Source organism: Candoia aspera, chromosome 3 (assembly GCF_035149785.1).
Source record: "Candoia aspera isolate rCanAsp1 chromosome 3, rCanAsp1.hap2, whole genome shotgun sequence".
Lineage (NCBI taxonomy): Eukaryota > Metazoa > Chordata > Lepidosauria > Squamata > Boidae > Candoia > Candoia aspera.
The window spans coordinates 106317993-106336379 of record NC_086155.1 but is presented as its reverse complement, the minus strand read 5'-3'; the positions used below and the strand labels follow the sequence as shown (position 1 = coordinate 106336379).

At 39.0% G+C, this 18387-nt stretch overlaps 1 protein-coding gene across 1 annotated transcript in view; it reads left to right on the top strand.

Annotated features, from left to right (window-relative positions):
- PAPPA2 (pappalysin 2) overlaps positions 1–18387 on the top strand; it is a 159976-nt gene that overhangs the window by 59854 nt on the left and 81735 nt on the right. The window contains exons 5-6 of the mRNA XM_063298487.1: positions 1252–1444; positions 13536–13657. Of these exons, the coding sequence (XP_063154557.1) occupies positions 1252–1444; positions 13536–13657 (315 nt within the window). The remainder of the gene's footprint in view (positions 1–1251; positions 1445–13535; positions 13658–18387) is intronic.

Sequence of the window (18387 nt, the reverse complement as noted above, 5' to 3'; positions counted from 1 at the left end):
GAAAGTATTAAAACTTCAAGGGCTAAAAACAGGGGTTTGAAATGGGCCTTAGAGAATGCAATGAGGGTGCTAGATTCAAGAATAGCACAGGTTATACATCAGAACCTTTAGTGGGAGTATAGAGAGTGGGCATCCTTTAACCATTCAGATGAACTTCTGCCAAACAGGACCTCTCCTCTGTCAAATCTCAGATTAACAACTTCATCCGTCAAACCTCCTTGATGAGGCACTGGTTCTGAACCTTGACTGCCTCTTCTGTATTAGAAAAACAGGAAAAGGCAAAATTGGTGACATCCTAACCTTGGTGAAAATTTTCATGGCATTAACATGAAGATTGAGTTCTGAAAGAAGCTATAATGTTGTCACTATGTGTATTATTCTTAGTGCATGCTACAAAGGACTGTATTTTAATGAATCCAGTGTCAGTATTCTGTATTTCATTTGTGCTTGGGCATTCAAGCACATCACATTATACATAATTACCCCTCTTCCACATCCTTCAGTTTGGGGGCATCTTGGTATGGCAGAGTAGCCTGTTGGTGTACCTTATTTCCTCTGCTCAGAACCCTAACTCATTCATTATTTCTGAAAATGTATGCATTATTTATGCTTTAAGCTTTTTTCTTCCATATGCCTCTTTTCTGCCTGTAGTATCCAACAACAAGGAAGACAACACTATTGATCATTCACAAGAGGATATGTGATTAAATATTACAGAGTGCCATCTTTTGGCAGATGGATGGAATAACACGAGCAGACAGAATTTTAGAGGCATCGGAGGACAGGAAGGCCTGGCATGCTATGGTCCATGGGGTCACGAACAGTCGGACATGACTTAATGACTGAACAACAAAAATGTTAGAGAGAATGTTGATACTCTAGAAAAAAAACATGCAGGAGAATTTTGGGGATGATGAAAACATCTAAGAAGCAGTTGACCTAGAAAGAGCTCAGAGGATGGATATTCAGACAGATGAAAGAGAGAGAAAATGTGCCAAGGCCAAGAGGCGATGTATATAATCACAATAACATGCACTTTGATCTAGTTTTTGAAAAAGATCTAAATGGCAATAAAATATGGTAGTGTTGGATCAAGATACTTAAGGGTCTAATTTTATTGCAAGTTTTCAAAATAAGATGTCTACTCTGGCCATGAAAGGGATTTACTGATAGATTTCTTGCCCTAACTCCTCATCTGAATCCTTGTTTGTTTTCAAGTTGTTTGGTAAGCTGCCTTTCTTACTCCCACAGATGACAATTGCACAGACAGTTTTACTCCAAACCAAGTGGCACGAATGCATTGCTATCTGGATCTGGTGTACCAGCAGTGGACTCAGAGCAGAAAGCCCACTCCTGTCCCTATGCCACCAATGGTGGTTGGTCAGAGCCAGGATATGCTCACCATTCACTGGCTACCTCCCATTAGTGGAATGCTTTATGAAAGGTAAGTGAGTAGTGCTAGGTGAAGGAGCGGAAGGAATCTTAGAAAAGCATATAGGGACAAGAAACAACATGCCTGAATTTGTCCAGCAGATTTAGTGCGCAGATTCCCAATAACTGAGTCTGGCAGCACTTATTCCTCCTTATGCTTGGTTTAAACATAGCAACTCGTTCTATTCTTTCTTGGCTGCAGCAGTTAACAGTCCCAAGGGTTCATCCGCAGATTTTAACCTTTATTTAATGTTCTCTAAGTGCTTGAATCTGTTCTCACTCACCTTTATACTTGAAGGAAAAGAATAAGACATCCTTGTGCTTTTGAAGATGTTGAGAGAATATTTTAGTTATGAGTTCAGTTATAAATTTCAGTAGTTTTGTCTCTCCCATCTTGCTTAAACTTTCTGCCAATCTTCTCTTTTCACACAATTTGTAAATTTAAAGCAGGGCTAGGTAGCCTGCTGCTCTCCAGATGTTTTGGATTGCAACTAGACTTGCTGTGAGCTGAATTCCAAAACAGCTGAAGGGCCGCAGGGTCCCTATCCCTGACATAGACTCAGGAAGCCCAGTTTGGTTTTCTTTTTCTTTTTCTTTCTTTTTAATAAATTTTATTAAAAGTTTTAAAGGGAACATAAAAGCTAACACAAACTAATACAAAATAGAAGAAAGAAAGAAAGAAAGAAAGAAAGAAAGAGAAAAGAAAGAAAGAAAGAAAGAAAGAAAGAGAGGGAGGGAGGGAAGGAAGGAAGGAAGGAAGGAAGGAAGGAAGGAAGGAAGGAAGGAAGGAAGGAAGGAAGGAAGGAAGAAAAAACAAAAACAAAAGTGCAGTGAAAAAGAATAAAAAGAAATAGAAGAAGCTCAAAAAGTGGAAAGGTTTGATACTACCACAATGGAAGAATGGTTGGTGAACTTGCAGAAATGGCTAAATTAACTTCCTTGATCAGAGAAAAGACAGTATCTACATCTGTGGTTGACTAAAAACCCCTTATAGACTTTTTGCTTGAAATGGAAAAAAAATGCACTTATGACTTTTCTATTATCCACAATGGATAATAGAAAAAAGTGAGCTTTTTTGTAATCACAGAGTAAGAGATGACTTTGTAATCATACTTATATTTGCTGCAGAGAAAAACAGAAACTGCTTCTTTCTATTTCTTTGGTTTTCTTTTTTCTTGATAGATTCAAGAATTTTAACTGATTATTCCTAATTTCTTGGATCAAATATCATAATCTGTTAATTGGGTGGCATGCAACCACATCAGGACAACAATTGTGGTAGGAGGGAGAGGCATTTTGCCTGGAACTTCATATGATCAGGTGGGGTGCCGGGCTAATGTTTACTACTCCAGATGCAAATCATCCCCCCACACCCCAGCAATGGCTAGGATTACATTTTTTTAAAAAGGCTTTGCTGTCCCCTGCACAATTTACTAAGCTTGTAGTTTGAAACTCAGTAATATGGTGAAGGATTACTGGTCTATATCCATACCCCAGAAATTCCTCCAATGTCTTTACATTCACTGCTGAACTGGGAAGTATGAGACAGCTGTGGATTTCCTGCCCTGTTCTATTCCTTTTATTTATCTATCCAACTGTTTTCCTTCTCCATTTCTCATGGCCTCTACAACATGGGTTGTGGTGATAGGAAAAAGGATGATTTAAACAGGAATTGAGATGCTTCAGCTGTTCCTGCAGGGAAAGTCTCTTCTCCACAGACTGAAGGGTGAGCTGAAGGTGGCCCATGTATTTCAAGATGTTGAGAAATCCTGTTGGTGCATCATTAGGTTTAACAACTGCCTTTTATAATGTATGTGGGCAACTGAACAATCCCTTGTGCACTGTCCCAGAACATCTGACACCGGAAGCTGAAAATCTAAAACAGTGGTACTTACATGGTCCAGGGAAATCCAGATGTTGCTGCTGTTGCCACTGAGCCCTTTTGATACAATTTCTTCCTTCCTAGTCTTCCTAATCATATATTTCAAAAGCCTCTTTATTTTTCACTATTATTGAGCTTGTGTTTGCACTTTTCTTCTGGTGCAGTGATGAGAATAGTAGAAGTGCTCACTTTCATTTTTTAATCAATCACAGTTAAGCACAGAGAACTGTGCTTAAACTTAAAAACAAGCTACCTCAAATCAGTTTATCTTTGGATGTAATAGTAAATCAGAAGTTTTCAGGATCCTCATAGATTCTCAAAAGATTGGAAAAGTTCCCCTTAAAATTAAGAGAGGGGCAACATCGTAGGGTTTCCCTATGTGTTAGAGGTGGAACTGGTGCTGTGCCATTATTTTTCAGATGTTACAGAATATATACAGTGATCCCTATTGGAATGAATGAATGAATGAATGAATGAATGAATGAATGAATGAATGAATGAATATATATATATATATATATATATATATATATATATATATATATATATATCAATGACCAATTTTTCCAACCTCAGTGTCTTTCATGTAAGTTGGACTTCACCTCCTAAAACGCTTAGCTCACTTGACCATGAGAGTTGCAGTTCAAGATATTTGGAGGGGACCAGGTTAAGCATTTTGGAGAAACAAGCACTCTTGTTGGCCAGCAATACCCCAGCAGACTGATTTTGTCAACCTCGTTTTGACCGTGGTCTGCAGTGTTCTCTCTGTTGTCCCCTTTCATCACTGTGCGCACGTAGTTCTTTCAATGGGAAGTTGTTTACATGAACATGTGTACCTTGGGAAAGCTGCATTGGCCTTCTACTGAGGAATTTAAGGAGGCAAAGAAGGTGATGAAGATGATTTGGCAATTTCTCTCAGCTGTTTGCCAGTTGGCGAAATCTTTTCTGGGCTTTATATACGAGGGGAGTTAGGGGAACAGACACTTATTTATACAGCTGTTATTCCAAACGTAAAAGGATTTTGATCTTTCTGCAGTAACAGACAGAAGACATAGAGCTATGCTGGAGATGTACATGTAACTGCAGGTACGAAGTCAGAATGCAGAAATAACTAGGGCAAATGCAATGCAGGGCTGCCATCCTTCAGCCAGTAAACTGTCACTGGACTGAATGTGCCTGCATTTATTTGGTTGGTTGGTTGCTTTTTGGGGAACAGTTTTATTTTTGGGGAACAGTTTTAGAAGTCCCCTCCGCCCAAGGCAAATGTTTTGGCAATTGTTTGACATCTTAAATCCCTGTGTATATTAAAGTAGGAACATGAGTGATTGGAGATCATCAGCAGGCCTTGGGATGTGTGGTATGTAAAAATATTTACTCCCAATAATTGAAAGCCTCATCCGAGTAAGGTGAGTCCTTGCTGTTAATGCTGAGTGAAGCAGTTTTTCATAGAACCATAGAACCACAGGATCGTAGAGATGATGGTGATCTGAGAGATCATCCAGTCCACCCCCTGCTCAGTGTTTGATCTGTCACATCTGTGACAAATAACCATCCAGCTTCTGTTAGAACAACTCTAGTGAAGGAGAATTCACCACCTCATGTGGCAGCCTCTTCTACTGCATGACAGCTTATACAGTCACAAAATTCCTCCTGATGTCTAGCCTGATCCAGTATCCCCATATTTTTAACCTACTGATTCTGGTCCTGCCCTCTAGGACAGTAAGTCCACTTCTGCTTCTGTGTGACAACCCCATAAATATTTGAAAACTGCTACCTTACATTCTGTAAGTCACCTTAGGTACACTAAGCATGCCAGATCCTTTAACTGTTCCTTGTAGGGCTTGGTTTCCAATCCTTCACTATCCTGGTAGCTCTCCTCTGAACTTCCTCCCCTTTGTCATTGTCCTTTTGAATTGTGGTCCCCAGAACTGGACAGGGTACTCCAAATGGGGTCCGACCAGGGCAGAGCAGAGTAGAACAAACACTTTCTGTGATTTGCATTTTTAGCAGTTGCATCACATTGCTGGCTCATGTTTAACTTGTGGTCAACAAGAACACTCAGATCCTTTTCTCATGTAGTACAGCCAAGCTAGGTCTCCCCCATCCATTCAGTCTGGCGTGTCAGCCCTCCCAGGTAAACCAGACAGGAAACACCACAAGATGAACTAATTCTACTTTATTGTAAGGCCACATTAACAGAATCTTGCAAGTCTGAAAGTACAAATCGCCCGCCCTCCCTATTTACCACCTGAGTGGTTAGGGCGGGTCCTTCCTAAGTTTCTTCCTTTGACTGTTACTCTGTTATGGACTCCTTTCTCATTTATCTGATCATTCCCTAGGCAGCATCTCTTCTTCCCATCTTCCAAGGTCACCTTCACATTCTGTCACAGGTGGGAGAGTCATGCTGCATTGGTTAAGGAGTGTTATCTTTCTGGACCCAGGAAGTGTGCCATTTTTGTTGCAGTGCCTGGAATACCATTCCCCATGAGATTAGGTTGGCTCTGACCATCCTGGCTTTTCACAAAGTTTGAAGACCTGGAAATGTTCCCAGGGATGGGGTTCAGACTGTTAGTTGGAGCCCATGTAGTTGTTGACTTGTACCTTGGTTGCTAATACACATATTGAGGTTTTATATTGTTTATAGTTTGATTTTAAATGCTGTAAGCCACCCAGAGTCACCATGATGAGATGGGCAACCATCTAAATTGAATTAATTAATAAATAAAAATAAAATAAATCTTGTATTTATGCCTTACGTTTTTCCTATGTTGATGCAGAACTTTATATTTTTTCCCTGTTAAATGCTGTCCTATTGATTTTAGCCCACTGCTCATGTTTAGACCTTTTCAAACTCTTTCAGGCTGCAAAATCTGTTAGTTGTAATCCTGGAACCCCTGATCAAGAGACAAAGCTCCAGCGCTAGAAAATTAGCTGTGTTTGAACATTTTTTCCCCTTTAGGTTTTCACAGAACCCCACCAGGCTCTTGTGGAACTCCAGAGTTTCTCAGAACACCATTTGAAAAGCCCTGATCTAAAGTATTAGCCACCCTTTCCAGCTTTATGTCATCTGCAAACTTCATAAGCATCCCCTCAACTAGCTCATATTTTGAAGATATACAGGGACAAGGATCTGATTCAATACCTGGGTCTTTGGGAGGGAGAAGCCCCCAGCCTCTGTCTTGGTTATCAGTGTCCTCTTTCTCCTAGTCTGAGCTGGACATCATGTCCATTTATGGGGCTGTTGGTTTGCAAAGCTGCTCTTTTTTTTTTAAGGTGCTCTATCTCAGAGCTGGCACTTTTAAAGTTTTGGACCTAGAAGAAATGCAGTAGCTTAGCCCTTTTATCAAGAGCTGTATTTGCCCCTTCAACTGTTTCCTTCTTCTTCTGAAAACTTATGAACCTGCAAGCTCCTGCTATCACCTTCACAGGGATGTCAGTATTGAGTTATATTTCCTCCCAATTTACTAATTGCTGCATGGAGAAGTAGATTCTGTGATCTTTTATTTAAGTCGTTCTCCTTATTAGTATTTCTGTGGATGCCTTTCCAAGAGATGCCCTTCCTTTGGGTTGCTTCCATGGCTTTCCATCACCCCTGCACTCCAGACGGTATTAGAGACGGGAGTTAAAGCAAATGTAGCATGTCTGGAAGAGGTGCAGGCACTTGCTCCTGTTCTGATAGTGTCTACCACTGTTGCAACTTTGTCCTTGGTATCAACACTATCAATCCTACTAATATTTGCCTTTAGGCCCCTGAATACCAACCAAAGGACATTGTCAGACACAGACCAGCAGTCAACCAAATCTTAAGTTTTGCAAGCCAAAGGGTGAGTCTGACTTTGCATCTTTATTTTGGAGACACCATTGTTACCTTCTCTGGTCCTCAGACTACTTCTTTCCTGTCCAAGAAGGATAGGCCATATGAGGAACAACTGCACTTGCGCCACATGGCTGCCACTCTTGGCCATGAAGTCAACCACCCTAGCTAAGGAAAACAGCCAGTCTTTAAGGCCCTCCAGAACATCATCAGGATGAGAGCGAGCCAGATCTCAGGGGGAGCCTCATTCCAGAAGGTAGGCACCACGACAGAGAAGGCACACTTCCAGGGTCCTGATAGGTGGCTCTGCTGGATCTAAGGGACCCAGAGTGCACCAACACTGTTGGATTGAACTGGCTGGGCTGATACCACAGGAGATAAGTGGTCCCTCAAGTAACCAGGCCCTGTGCCCTGTGGGGCTTTCTAGGTCGCAACCAACTTCTTGAATCACCCATGGAAGGAACGTGGCAACTTTTGCAGCTCACAAATCAGGGATGTCACATTACAGATGGTCAAAAAGTGAGATGGGTAGAGAGACAGTAAAGGGTGATGGAAGTAGGAGCTAATGGGTCTGATAGGGTAGTTCTCGTTACCTGATCTTATTTCCTTCCATTTCTGGGTTGTTGTTGTTGTTCAGTCGTTAACTCGTGCCCAACTCTTTGTGACCCCATGGACCATAGCATGCCAGGCCTTCCTGTCCTCCACTGTCCTCCACTGTCTCCCAGAGGCAAATACTCAAATTCATGTTCATTGCATTGGTGATGCTATCTAACCATCTCATCCTCTGCCATCCCCTTCTCCTTTTGCCTTCAGTCTTTCCTAGTATTCTCTGCTAAACGCAGAATCACAGTCACATGTACAGTATACAGCCACGCACTACAGCAAAGCATCTTTTTAAGGAGATGTAGCACATACAAAGAAGTTAGTTTTACAAATAATAGGGAATGATTAGCTTCAACAGTCATTTGTTTTTTTTAAAAAAATCTCTAAATGTATTTTATATAGATAAATGCAGTAGCCCTGTGTGCAGGAGCACATATACATGGAGAAACAGTTATTTACATTTTAAAGGAGAATTCTGCTTATGCCCATCCTCTAGCACTGGCACTGACTACTAATGCTAATGAGCTCAACTTCAGTCTGAAAACCTTTGCTCATCCCTACTGTAAATTGTTAGCTTTTTAGTTTAAGTTTAAGCTAAGTAATTTTTTTCTAGATCTGTTTAGTCATACCCTAGAACATAGTTATATTGAGAGCCAAAGAGCTTCCCAAGACAAGTCTCTAATGATGGGAAAAACAAATGTAAATCTAAATATACACTAAAAGATTCCAGATCTCTTGGTTTAAAAACAGAATTAGCAGTGGCTAAGTGGTTGTGCTTGGCTTGAAATGTTAGACAACAGTTTCCTGTGAAATCTAGATCACTGACTTGGCCACCGCCATCATTGGCTTCACAGCTGACAACTGACGTAGTTGCCACCAGGCACAACAACTAAAATCTTGCCAGATATTGAACCAGACTTTGGAGGTAGAGGGTACCCTATCAGCAGATAAAACACTTTCTCTGGATGTAAAAAACCCAACATTTTTAAGGTAAATGAGGCAACAAAATAGTTCAAGAAAAGAAGAAGAACCCTGAAAATGGAGTTAGACATCTGAGGAGACTGCTGCCTGCTCTTGTTGAGGCAAGGATCAGAAGGATCACTTGATCTGCAGAGTTAACCCAGGTCAGTCTTAGGCTTCAGAAAACAACCCACAAAAATGTAGGGTGCCCCGATGTGATGAAAACACAACTAGTTCCTTGATTTAAGGGCTGCTATTGGGTGCTGATCAAAGGCCACAAAAGACTCAGCAGTTCTGGAAACATGCTAAGAATATACAGAATAATGGCTTCAGTGTCAGCAATGGGGAAAAATGCCCACCAGGGTTCTGTTTTATTTTATTTGTTTTTAGTTTAGCAGTGGAATGATAAAGACAAAAATGGTAATATGGGCAATCTTGATGTTCAGTTGCCATTCTGACTTCCCTGACATTTTGGCAGTTTTGAAGTATTTTGCCTACCTCTTAGTTGTCTGAATCAAAGATTCTCCTTTTGAGGCTGTTTGGAGGCCTTTTTTTTTTTTGATAGGCATTGTCAGGTATCGGACATTCTGACTCTTTTTGATTTTATTAACCAAAGAAGCACACCTTGTTTTGTTTTTTTAAAAAATATTTTATTTGGGAAATATAACAACCAGAAGATATGAAGTACAACCAAGAATATAATAAAATCCAAAAAGAATATTTTATTTATTTATCTTATTTTTATCCTGCCTTTATTATTTTATAAATAACTCTAGGCGGGAGACATACCTAATATTCCTCCCTCCTCCTATTTTCCCCACAACAACAACCCTGTGAGGTGAGTTGGGCTGAGAGAGAATGACTGGCCCAAAGTCACCCAGCCGGCTTTCATGCCTAAGATGGAACTAGAGCTCACAGTCTCCTGGTTTCTAGCCTGCCACCTTAACCACTAGACCAACATTTAATCACCGAATAGTGATTAAATGAGTGACATTTGAAGAAACTAAAATATATCCATAAAGTGTTAATATAGAACTAGCTGATTCCTTTAACATATTATTAAACCTGGCCATATAGACCATCTATTGCTCCAACTTCTCAGTTTTGGTATAATACATTATTTCAATACAATAATATTTACTTATTTACTTCAATGATCTTTATATAATATACTTAGGAAGCAGACCTTGTTAATGAATTGTTAATTGTTAATTAATGAATAATTGTTAATTGTTAATTAATGAAGAGTATGGATAAATAGCAGCTTTTCTAGCCATAAAGTTCTTGCATTGATGCCTAGCTTTTGCTTCTAACAGCCATTAAAGTTCTTTCGTTGGCTGCTTTTCTAGGAAAAATGGTAATGTTATGCCCATGCATTTGGCTTATGTCCAAGGAAAATGTAAATCACAGACTACATGTGAATAGAAAGCCAGCATGTCTGAACTCCCCTGAAATGTTCTTCAGCCCAAAGAGTGGCAGGCATTTTACCAGCTGGTTTAACTAAGCCAGGGAGTATTTCTTCAGAGTTTTGAAAGTTTGAGAGGGCATTCCTGTGCTTGAGTGAAAGAGGAAGCTCTCTGATTGTGTTGATTTCCTTTCCTGTTGGACTGAGATACGTGCAGCAGGTGGCAGCAGAACAAGAGAAACAGGAGCCTTTCTGTAAAAAAACAGGATGAATTTGTTTGGGTTTTCCATCTTCCTGCCATGTCACAGTTGGTACATACGTATATACCTACATACTATCTCTTTTGGCGTAAGCAAAATTATGCAGCGCATAGAAGAAGGGTAAGAGCCAAGTAATTTATAGGCATGAACTAAGAAAAAGATAAAAATAGCTAACACTATTTTACACCGACACCATCACTATTAACACCTTTCCATACGTTCTTCTCCTTGTAAAGCAGCCTTGCTCCCACCAGTTCCATGTACCACTTAAAAGACTGCCTGTTGGTTTTTAAACCTCCTGCTCTTGAGATCCTTTTTGAGGATCTCAGCAGATTTTTGAATTTCTTGTCCTTTTGAGAATCTCAAAAGGTTGAGGTTCTTGTTTTGCCACATACACTTCTTAAGTACCCCATTCCTACTGCATTCACATTTAATTTCTAAGCTGCCCAATTCCCGATGGAACATACATTATTTTATGCCCCATCTACTGTATTTGTTCTTCCTTTTCATCATTTAATTATTCACTCAATTTTCCTTCCCAGTATAACTATCTTGGCCTTTGGTGTGTTTGTTTTCAGATCGGTACTACTTGTTGATTGTGTAATGTATCTAATATTTACTGGTGATCATTCAGGTTTTCAGCCTACAGCACATCATCTGCATTCAAAACTGCTGTTTCCCATAAACATACAATATTAAAAAAAACAAGGAGACATCGCACTTTCTTGTCTTAATCCTTGCCTATTGCTGAACCATTCACTAAGCATTCCATTTATTTTCACATGTGCTTTGCTTCCATCATGTACCTCTTTTATCACGCTCAGGTCATTTTTCACTTTCACATTCATGCAAAACATTCCATAATTCTTGCCAGTTAATTTTATTGTGTGCTTCCTCTAAATTCACAGAATTACAGTAGACTTCTATTTTCACATTTGTACATTTCACAGTGCCTACTGAAGACCAAAAAGACCACACTGCATATCTCCTGCCCAGCATAAAATCACACTGCACTTCTCAAATATTGTTTATTATTGCTACTTCTATCCTTTCAATTATAATCCTTCCAAACATCTTTCTAGGCATATTTCATAAGCGAATCTCCCTGAAGTTTTTACATGCACTCTTGCAACCTTTCTATATGGGAATGTACTTCCAATCATCAGGTACAGATGCAATCTTCACACAATCTTTACGTATGTCAAACAGTTTGTACTACCATTCCATAACCAAACCAAATCTATATTCTAATATTTCTCCAGTTAGACCATTTGCACCTGCAGCCTTACTATTTTTTCTACACTGTAACAGGATTTATGACTTCCTTCTCATTTTTTTTTGACACTAACATTTCAATTCCATTTTTTGATACATCACTATCATTCCCAAACAGATTTAAGATGCACTTCCCAGCATTCCCTCAGTGCAATTTTATCTGAAAAGATTTTATCACTTTTATTTTTACTGTTTCTTGTTTAGCATCTTCACCCATTCCAAAACAATTTTTATTTACATCAAAATCATGCTGCATTTTCTCTTACTTAACCTCTCCTTCCTCTTGGTAACTATACACTTTGCAGTTACCTTTTTATCTTTATACATATGATGCAATTCCTTTCTCTGATCCTAATTTTTTATAGCAATCATTCTCCTATATGCATTTTTCCACTCACAGCTCTTTTGTTTCATCATTCCACTGACCATTGTTCTTTTCCATATGTCTCCTTAGCGTACCTCCACATGCTTCTGTGACACTTTGCAACATAATTCTTTCCACGTTGTTCCAAGTAGCTTCCACATTTTTTTCCCTTATGTTCACTTTCCATTCATTGTGCTGGAAAATTAATCTAACACTTTTTCATATAGGACTGGTACTTCTTCTTCCTGTAATTGTTCTACTTCTTTATTTACATGTTCCTTCCCCCACTCCAAGATCCTCTTTTATCCCTACCAAAAATTGGTCTGTTGCACATTAACTTTGTATCCACTAATTCTCTCAGTTCTTCATCATAAACATATCAGTCGCCCTTTTAGATTTATATAAATTGCTATGCCAAGTGTGCATATGAACATAAACAACATACTTGAAACAAACAACTCTTTTTATAAGCTGATATGAAATAATCACAGTTTTCATTGATTCTTGAGTTTCCAAGTGGCCCAATCATTTTTTTTTCTGTACTCTCTCATCTCATTCTTATCTACCTATTAATGCTATATATTAGAATAATTTTCCCTCTGAGTCTTATTCATTCAGAATGTTGCACAGTTGTTCTCAGAACTGATCTCTGGTTCTTAACATGCATCTGTCAACAAACAAAGGATTCCTACTTTCAGATGCATCCTGATAACCTCAGTGATACCAATTCATACTTTCTTTATATACATTTTAGCTCTTCCATTCATAATTAAATCTGGACATTCACTATTCTGCATGCATTCTTTAATTCCACTTTACATGATCAGATCAACTTCAGTCAGATCTATATTCAAATTGCATCTCTTTTTTCTTAGATTAACAGATACACAATATATTCTTTCTTTCATTTTTTTCCTGTTCGTTTGTTTGTTTTATATAGCTGCTCATCTCACACAAGTGACTCTGGGTGGCTTACAAGCATTAAAACACAGAAAACCCAGCCCAATAGTTCATGTTCTTTGCCATTTATTCCTCTTATATTTCAAGCTGCAATCTTCAAGATGCCGTGGTCAACACCAGATGGGCCAATTCATATTTATCTCTGCCACTAATTATGACTTTTGTCAACTGAGTCTTTCAAATAATGCTTTTTAGTAAGCAAAGAAGGGGTAGGTTATCTTACCCAGTCTTAGTCATACCTGTGCCACATTCAGCATTCCCTGTGAATGATAATGATAAGTCAATTGTGGCATATTTGGTCAATATGTCAGAAGTGCCACCAAAGCCAGTTGTACCCCCTGCTAGTCTATGCAAATTAAGGCCTCTAATCTAGAGACTACCATAAAGTTGCCCACCAACTAAGAGATAAGGCTCAGTATTGGCACATATGTAGGATGCTCGTACTTTGTATATACCTTGTATTACGGAAGTCAGGGAAGTGTAAGTAGGAAGTTAGGTAGAATTCTGAAAAAAGTCTGAGTTAAAAGGAGGTGAACACATTCATTTCTCTTCCCCTCTCCCTTTCTTTCTCTGTTTTTTAGAGAGTCAGGGAACCTCTGCGGAAATTGTGCTGAAGATGGAACTTTCAGCCAGTATGTACATGAGGCCTCTTCTCCTCTAATCTGTGATTCTTCTGGTTATTGGACTCCAAAGGAGGCAATAGGTAAAGGTCCCGGCTCTTTTTTTCTATGACAAAGGGGTTATTAGGTACGACTTGGTGTCCCATCAGCTGTTGCTGGGTATGCTGCCAGAAAACTCTGTGCAGGCCAAGAAGAATTTGAAGGGCTTCAGTGGAGCTGTGCAAAGTCTCTGAGTATCTCCAGCTGTTTTATGGCTTTGAGGAGTGCATCCAGAGGAGGAGATCTAAAAAAGTTCTCTTTTTCTCATTCCCTTCTAAAACAGAATGAAATAACAATACTGGGCAAATCATTCAACAAATAATATAATATCATGTAAATTAAATATGTCATATACTGTACCTTTAAAAGAGAGAGCACAAGCTTTCTACTGATTTAACAATGTTTTGAGCAAAATTGTTCTTTCTGGCCCCAGTCTACAGATTGCTTAAACTGTTGTGAAGGTGGCTTAATATGTGTGTGTTGGAGAAAAGGGGGAATTTCACTGGAAGGAGAAAAATTCCTTGGAGGTTATTAAGGGTACACCTATCATATGGTGAATATATTAGTTACTTCAGGAGCCTAAAGATGGAGAGAAAAGGTAAGATGATAGAAAGGTTAGAAAACAAGAGAATCCCAAACTACCTTCCCAGGATAATAATAAATAAGTAATCCATACTATTATATTGGCTGTATTCTCTTGTAATGCAAAGCTAGAGTTTTGAAACAGTAGTTCATTGAATGGACTCCTTGCACATACAGTTAATTCTTCTTGATAAGACTAATTATCAAAAGCAAAACAAAACCTTTATGTCTTTGTTTTATATGTGAATGCAGCCATTATTTCAGCAGTGTTTACAACCTGCCAAAAGCAAGTGCATATTACAGAATGGAAATTGAGAGAGAGTGGCTTGGGCAAGACCAGTAAGTAAGATGCTCCTGTGACCTGCCCTCTAAATCCATTTGCCAGGAGAAGTGGAGGATGGATTTGCAGCAGTAATCAGCATGGTCTAGGACAGTATGTATGAATCCTTCTGTGCCAGCCAATCCTTCCCTCCCAGTGCTCCCTGCAGTGCTGATTTCTTGATATTTACGGCAAGGTTTTAGTGATGGGGGGAAGATACGGGTCTCACAATATTCTGCCCTGTTTTACTGTGCCTAGAAGAGAGATGGCAGCCAAGGTTCCTGGATTAACTACACTAGTTATAATTCCAGACAGAATGCTTCTGCTTCCTATTGCCTCCTTTTTCAGTGTGTTCCCCATAGTAGCTTTGGAGGGAAATGCAGAACAGTTCCCTTGGAAGCATGGCACCACTTCTGGGGCATGGGTGCCGTAGAAACTGTGGCCCATGTCCTCCTTTACCGCCAGCTTTACAGGGACATTCACCTTCAGCTGATTACCCTTCTATAATCTAAATTTCTGGGACCTTCTTGTAAAATTTATTTACTAGATGATCAAGGTAAATTTACTTCTGTAAGTGTAGCAAAATTTTGTTATATTAAGTATAAACTCTGCCCATAATTGGTCAGTAACAAATGACATAGTTTGGGTGCTTTATTTTGTTATGTATGGCCCATGACTGCACCAATATAATTCTACCTAAAGCCATCAGGCTGATAAAGATTACACTCATAAATTTGTATTCTACTTCTTATTAATTATTTAGCTGATTAGTGGAATTGGCATTCCTTTCTATATCACTTTATTTTACACATACTATTATAGTCACAATATCAATATTAAATATAGTTGTACCTGTAGCTGTTTGTGAGATAGTGATTTTACAGTTTGTGTTAACTATTCATTATTTTTGGTTATTATTCCACAGTTTTATTTATTAACATCCAAATTATTTAAATCTATACTGCAGCATATTTATTCTTCTCATCATAATCTTAACCTCACTATTTAAACTATATTGGCATCATAATTTTATTTTTGTGCCAGTGACTTAAATCTTAGTCATTTCTCATTGTATATAAACAAAACTACTATCACAATGGGATGGTTGTAATTTTATCATTAAATGTTATTTTATGCCAGTTGATTACCAAAATAAAGATAGTACTACTACTACTACTGAACTCCTTTTACAGTCACTAAAAGGAAGACAATGATTTTCCTTCTCCTTCTGAAGGCATTGCTTCTTCTCCATTGTTTAACAATAGCTGGATTGAATGTCTATTAAATTAGTCATTAATTTATTCTCTCTCTCTCTCTCTCTCTCAATCTTGCTATTAAAAGTCCTAACCTCTGTCATCCTTGTGTATCATATTTTTTGGAAAATTGCTGTGAATAATTTCCAGTTTAGTTTGCACCCAAGCACACAAACCACTCAGTTCAGCTGGCAAAAGATAGAGCTTTTTGTTTATTTATTAAACATCAACAAACTTTTTCAAAAAATCCAGTTAAGTGGCAAAACAGAACAAAAGGCAGACAAAAACTGGGAGGGAGGGAAAGAGAGAGAGACTTAAACAGTAAGCAAGAGATAAGACAGGGAGATGATGTAATATCAACAATCTACATTATCAATATCTATCTAATGGAAGGGGCAAAACTTTCCAGAGCCACTGGAAACAATATTGTTTGAACTAGTATGAACAGTTCAAAAGGGATTGGTTTTGATGATTCCAGCTTTATCCTTTTATGTACATAATGGAAACAGAATAGAAATGGAAAGACATCAGATGATTGATCTCTCCTCTCTTCTGCACCATGAAGGAAGCAATTTGGAAGATGGGGGTGATGGTAATCCAGCAATGGTTAGGAACAGAACATGAAATAGGGGGATATAGACACAAGGGTGCAGTGATAATACAAAAGGACTTGCTATATCTTTTCACAAAGGCTGAAACCCAATGTAGGGTTGATGGAAGCAATTCCAATAATGGAGCCAGAAGGGAGGATAGTTCTACCTCTTTCTGCAATCCTGGGTCCCCTCAAAATCTTCTGTTGAGGGTTCCCCAAGCCTCTAGGGCTGATTTTTAAAGTGCTAGATGAGATTGTGGTGGAGCTGTGGGGAAAAAGTTGGATTTCATCAACGTTTTTTGCCTCTCAGCTTAAAAGAGCAGGAGTGTGGTCTATACTTCCTTTACGTCAGTGAATTGCCCCTGTTCACTTCTATGAGGAGGGGGGGGGGGAAAGCACTTCTTTTCTTGGCATTGCAGTGGGGAGACAATTTGGTCACCCTCCCAATAATATGTGGCCCACAGTATGCAACAAGTGGTTCATTAGGAAGCAGTTTCTATTCACTTGATATGAAAATTCTGCCTTGCATACTTATTGCTGAGCAAGCACTATATGGTGCTATATGGTGGTAACTCACTGGGGAAATCTTTGCGAAGTAGAGTACATGTTACTATAGTCTTTAGCATCATTTAGCCAAGGGTAAATTGAAGTGCCTGAGAACGTTTACTGCTATCTCTTCTATTTTTCACCTAGTGATTTTCTCAGTCTCATTAGTATTTGAGTGGGAGACACACACACTCCTCTCCCAGGGAACTTCAGACCTGGGAAGCTGAAAAAACATCCAAGAAGCAGGGCTATGCCACATTGCTTCTCTGTTCATGCAAAAAAAAGGAACTTCATGGACCCACGTGTGAAGTCACCTGGAGTTGAGCTTGGCTTGAGGAAGGATTTACTGCTTTATCCTTGAATTTCAGTCAGATCCCAGAAACTTACAGGCCCAGTGATCATATAATGAATTTGTCCTGCATGTCAGGTTGCAACTAGAGATACTTCATCTTAAACTCCATAGACGCGTACATAGGCATGCTCTAATTTTGCTGCTCGTAGAAAATTGCTGTCAGGAAGAATACTATGGATAACTTTCTCTGAACTAATAGTTTTGAGTAGGTAGCAATTTTTTATATGGAAGAATGTGGCTAACAGCAGACAACCTGCCTGCTGAGATGTGACCGGTGAGACCGAGATGGTTATATATCAGTGCGAGGGCCATTAATAGGAGCATAGGATACTGCCTTCAAGAGAGTGAGGGAAATGGCCCCTAGAGCTCATGCTGTCTACTGTAGACTGACCAGCATGGCTCTCTAGAGTTCTAGAGAGGGATCTTCCTTAGCCCTATTTGCCTTCTGAGGGCATTTTTGTGAACCAAAAAGAACCACGATTATATCACTTGAATAGAAGAGGGTAAACTAGAGATCTGTAACTTCTTTGAATTCTTTCTCTCCCCCTTCCCCTGCATTACAACAAAGGAAGAAAAGATCTGCCTATATTCTGGAGTATATCTATATCTATGTATATTTTAAAAAAGCATGCTTACATATAACATCCTGTGTGTGATCAAACCCAGGTACTGATTGTAATTCAGTGTATGTGGCTTTTGTCAGCTATCGGAAATGATACAATCCAGGGAAAGTGGTGTTGTACAACAGTGCTGATTATGTATATTTTTGCTCTTTGCTTTAGGCATTCTTTGACACTATAGATAGGAGACTCTACGTAGGAGCAGGCAACTGCCACTTGGTAGGCATCCCCTCTGCCCTCAGTTCAGGGACGCCAGGTGACCCCTAGATTGTGTCCACGAAACTAAGCAGCAAAATGTCAGTGGTTAGTCTGATTTTCTTCTTTTTTGCATAAAACAAGACAAAATAAGAATATGAAGATTCCACAAGGTTAACTTACCTATTTTGTATGTAAGTTGAAATTTTCCAAAAGGAAAAAAGTAATATAAAATTATTTTATTCTACTATTATTCTTGTTGAGTGTGGCTTCCAGACACATAAAAGTTGTCCATTTTTAATATGCATCATTTGT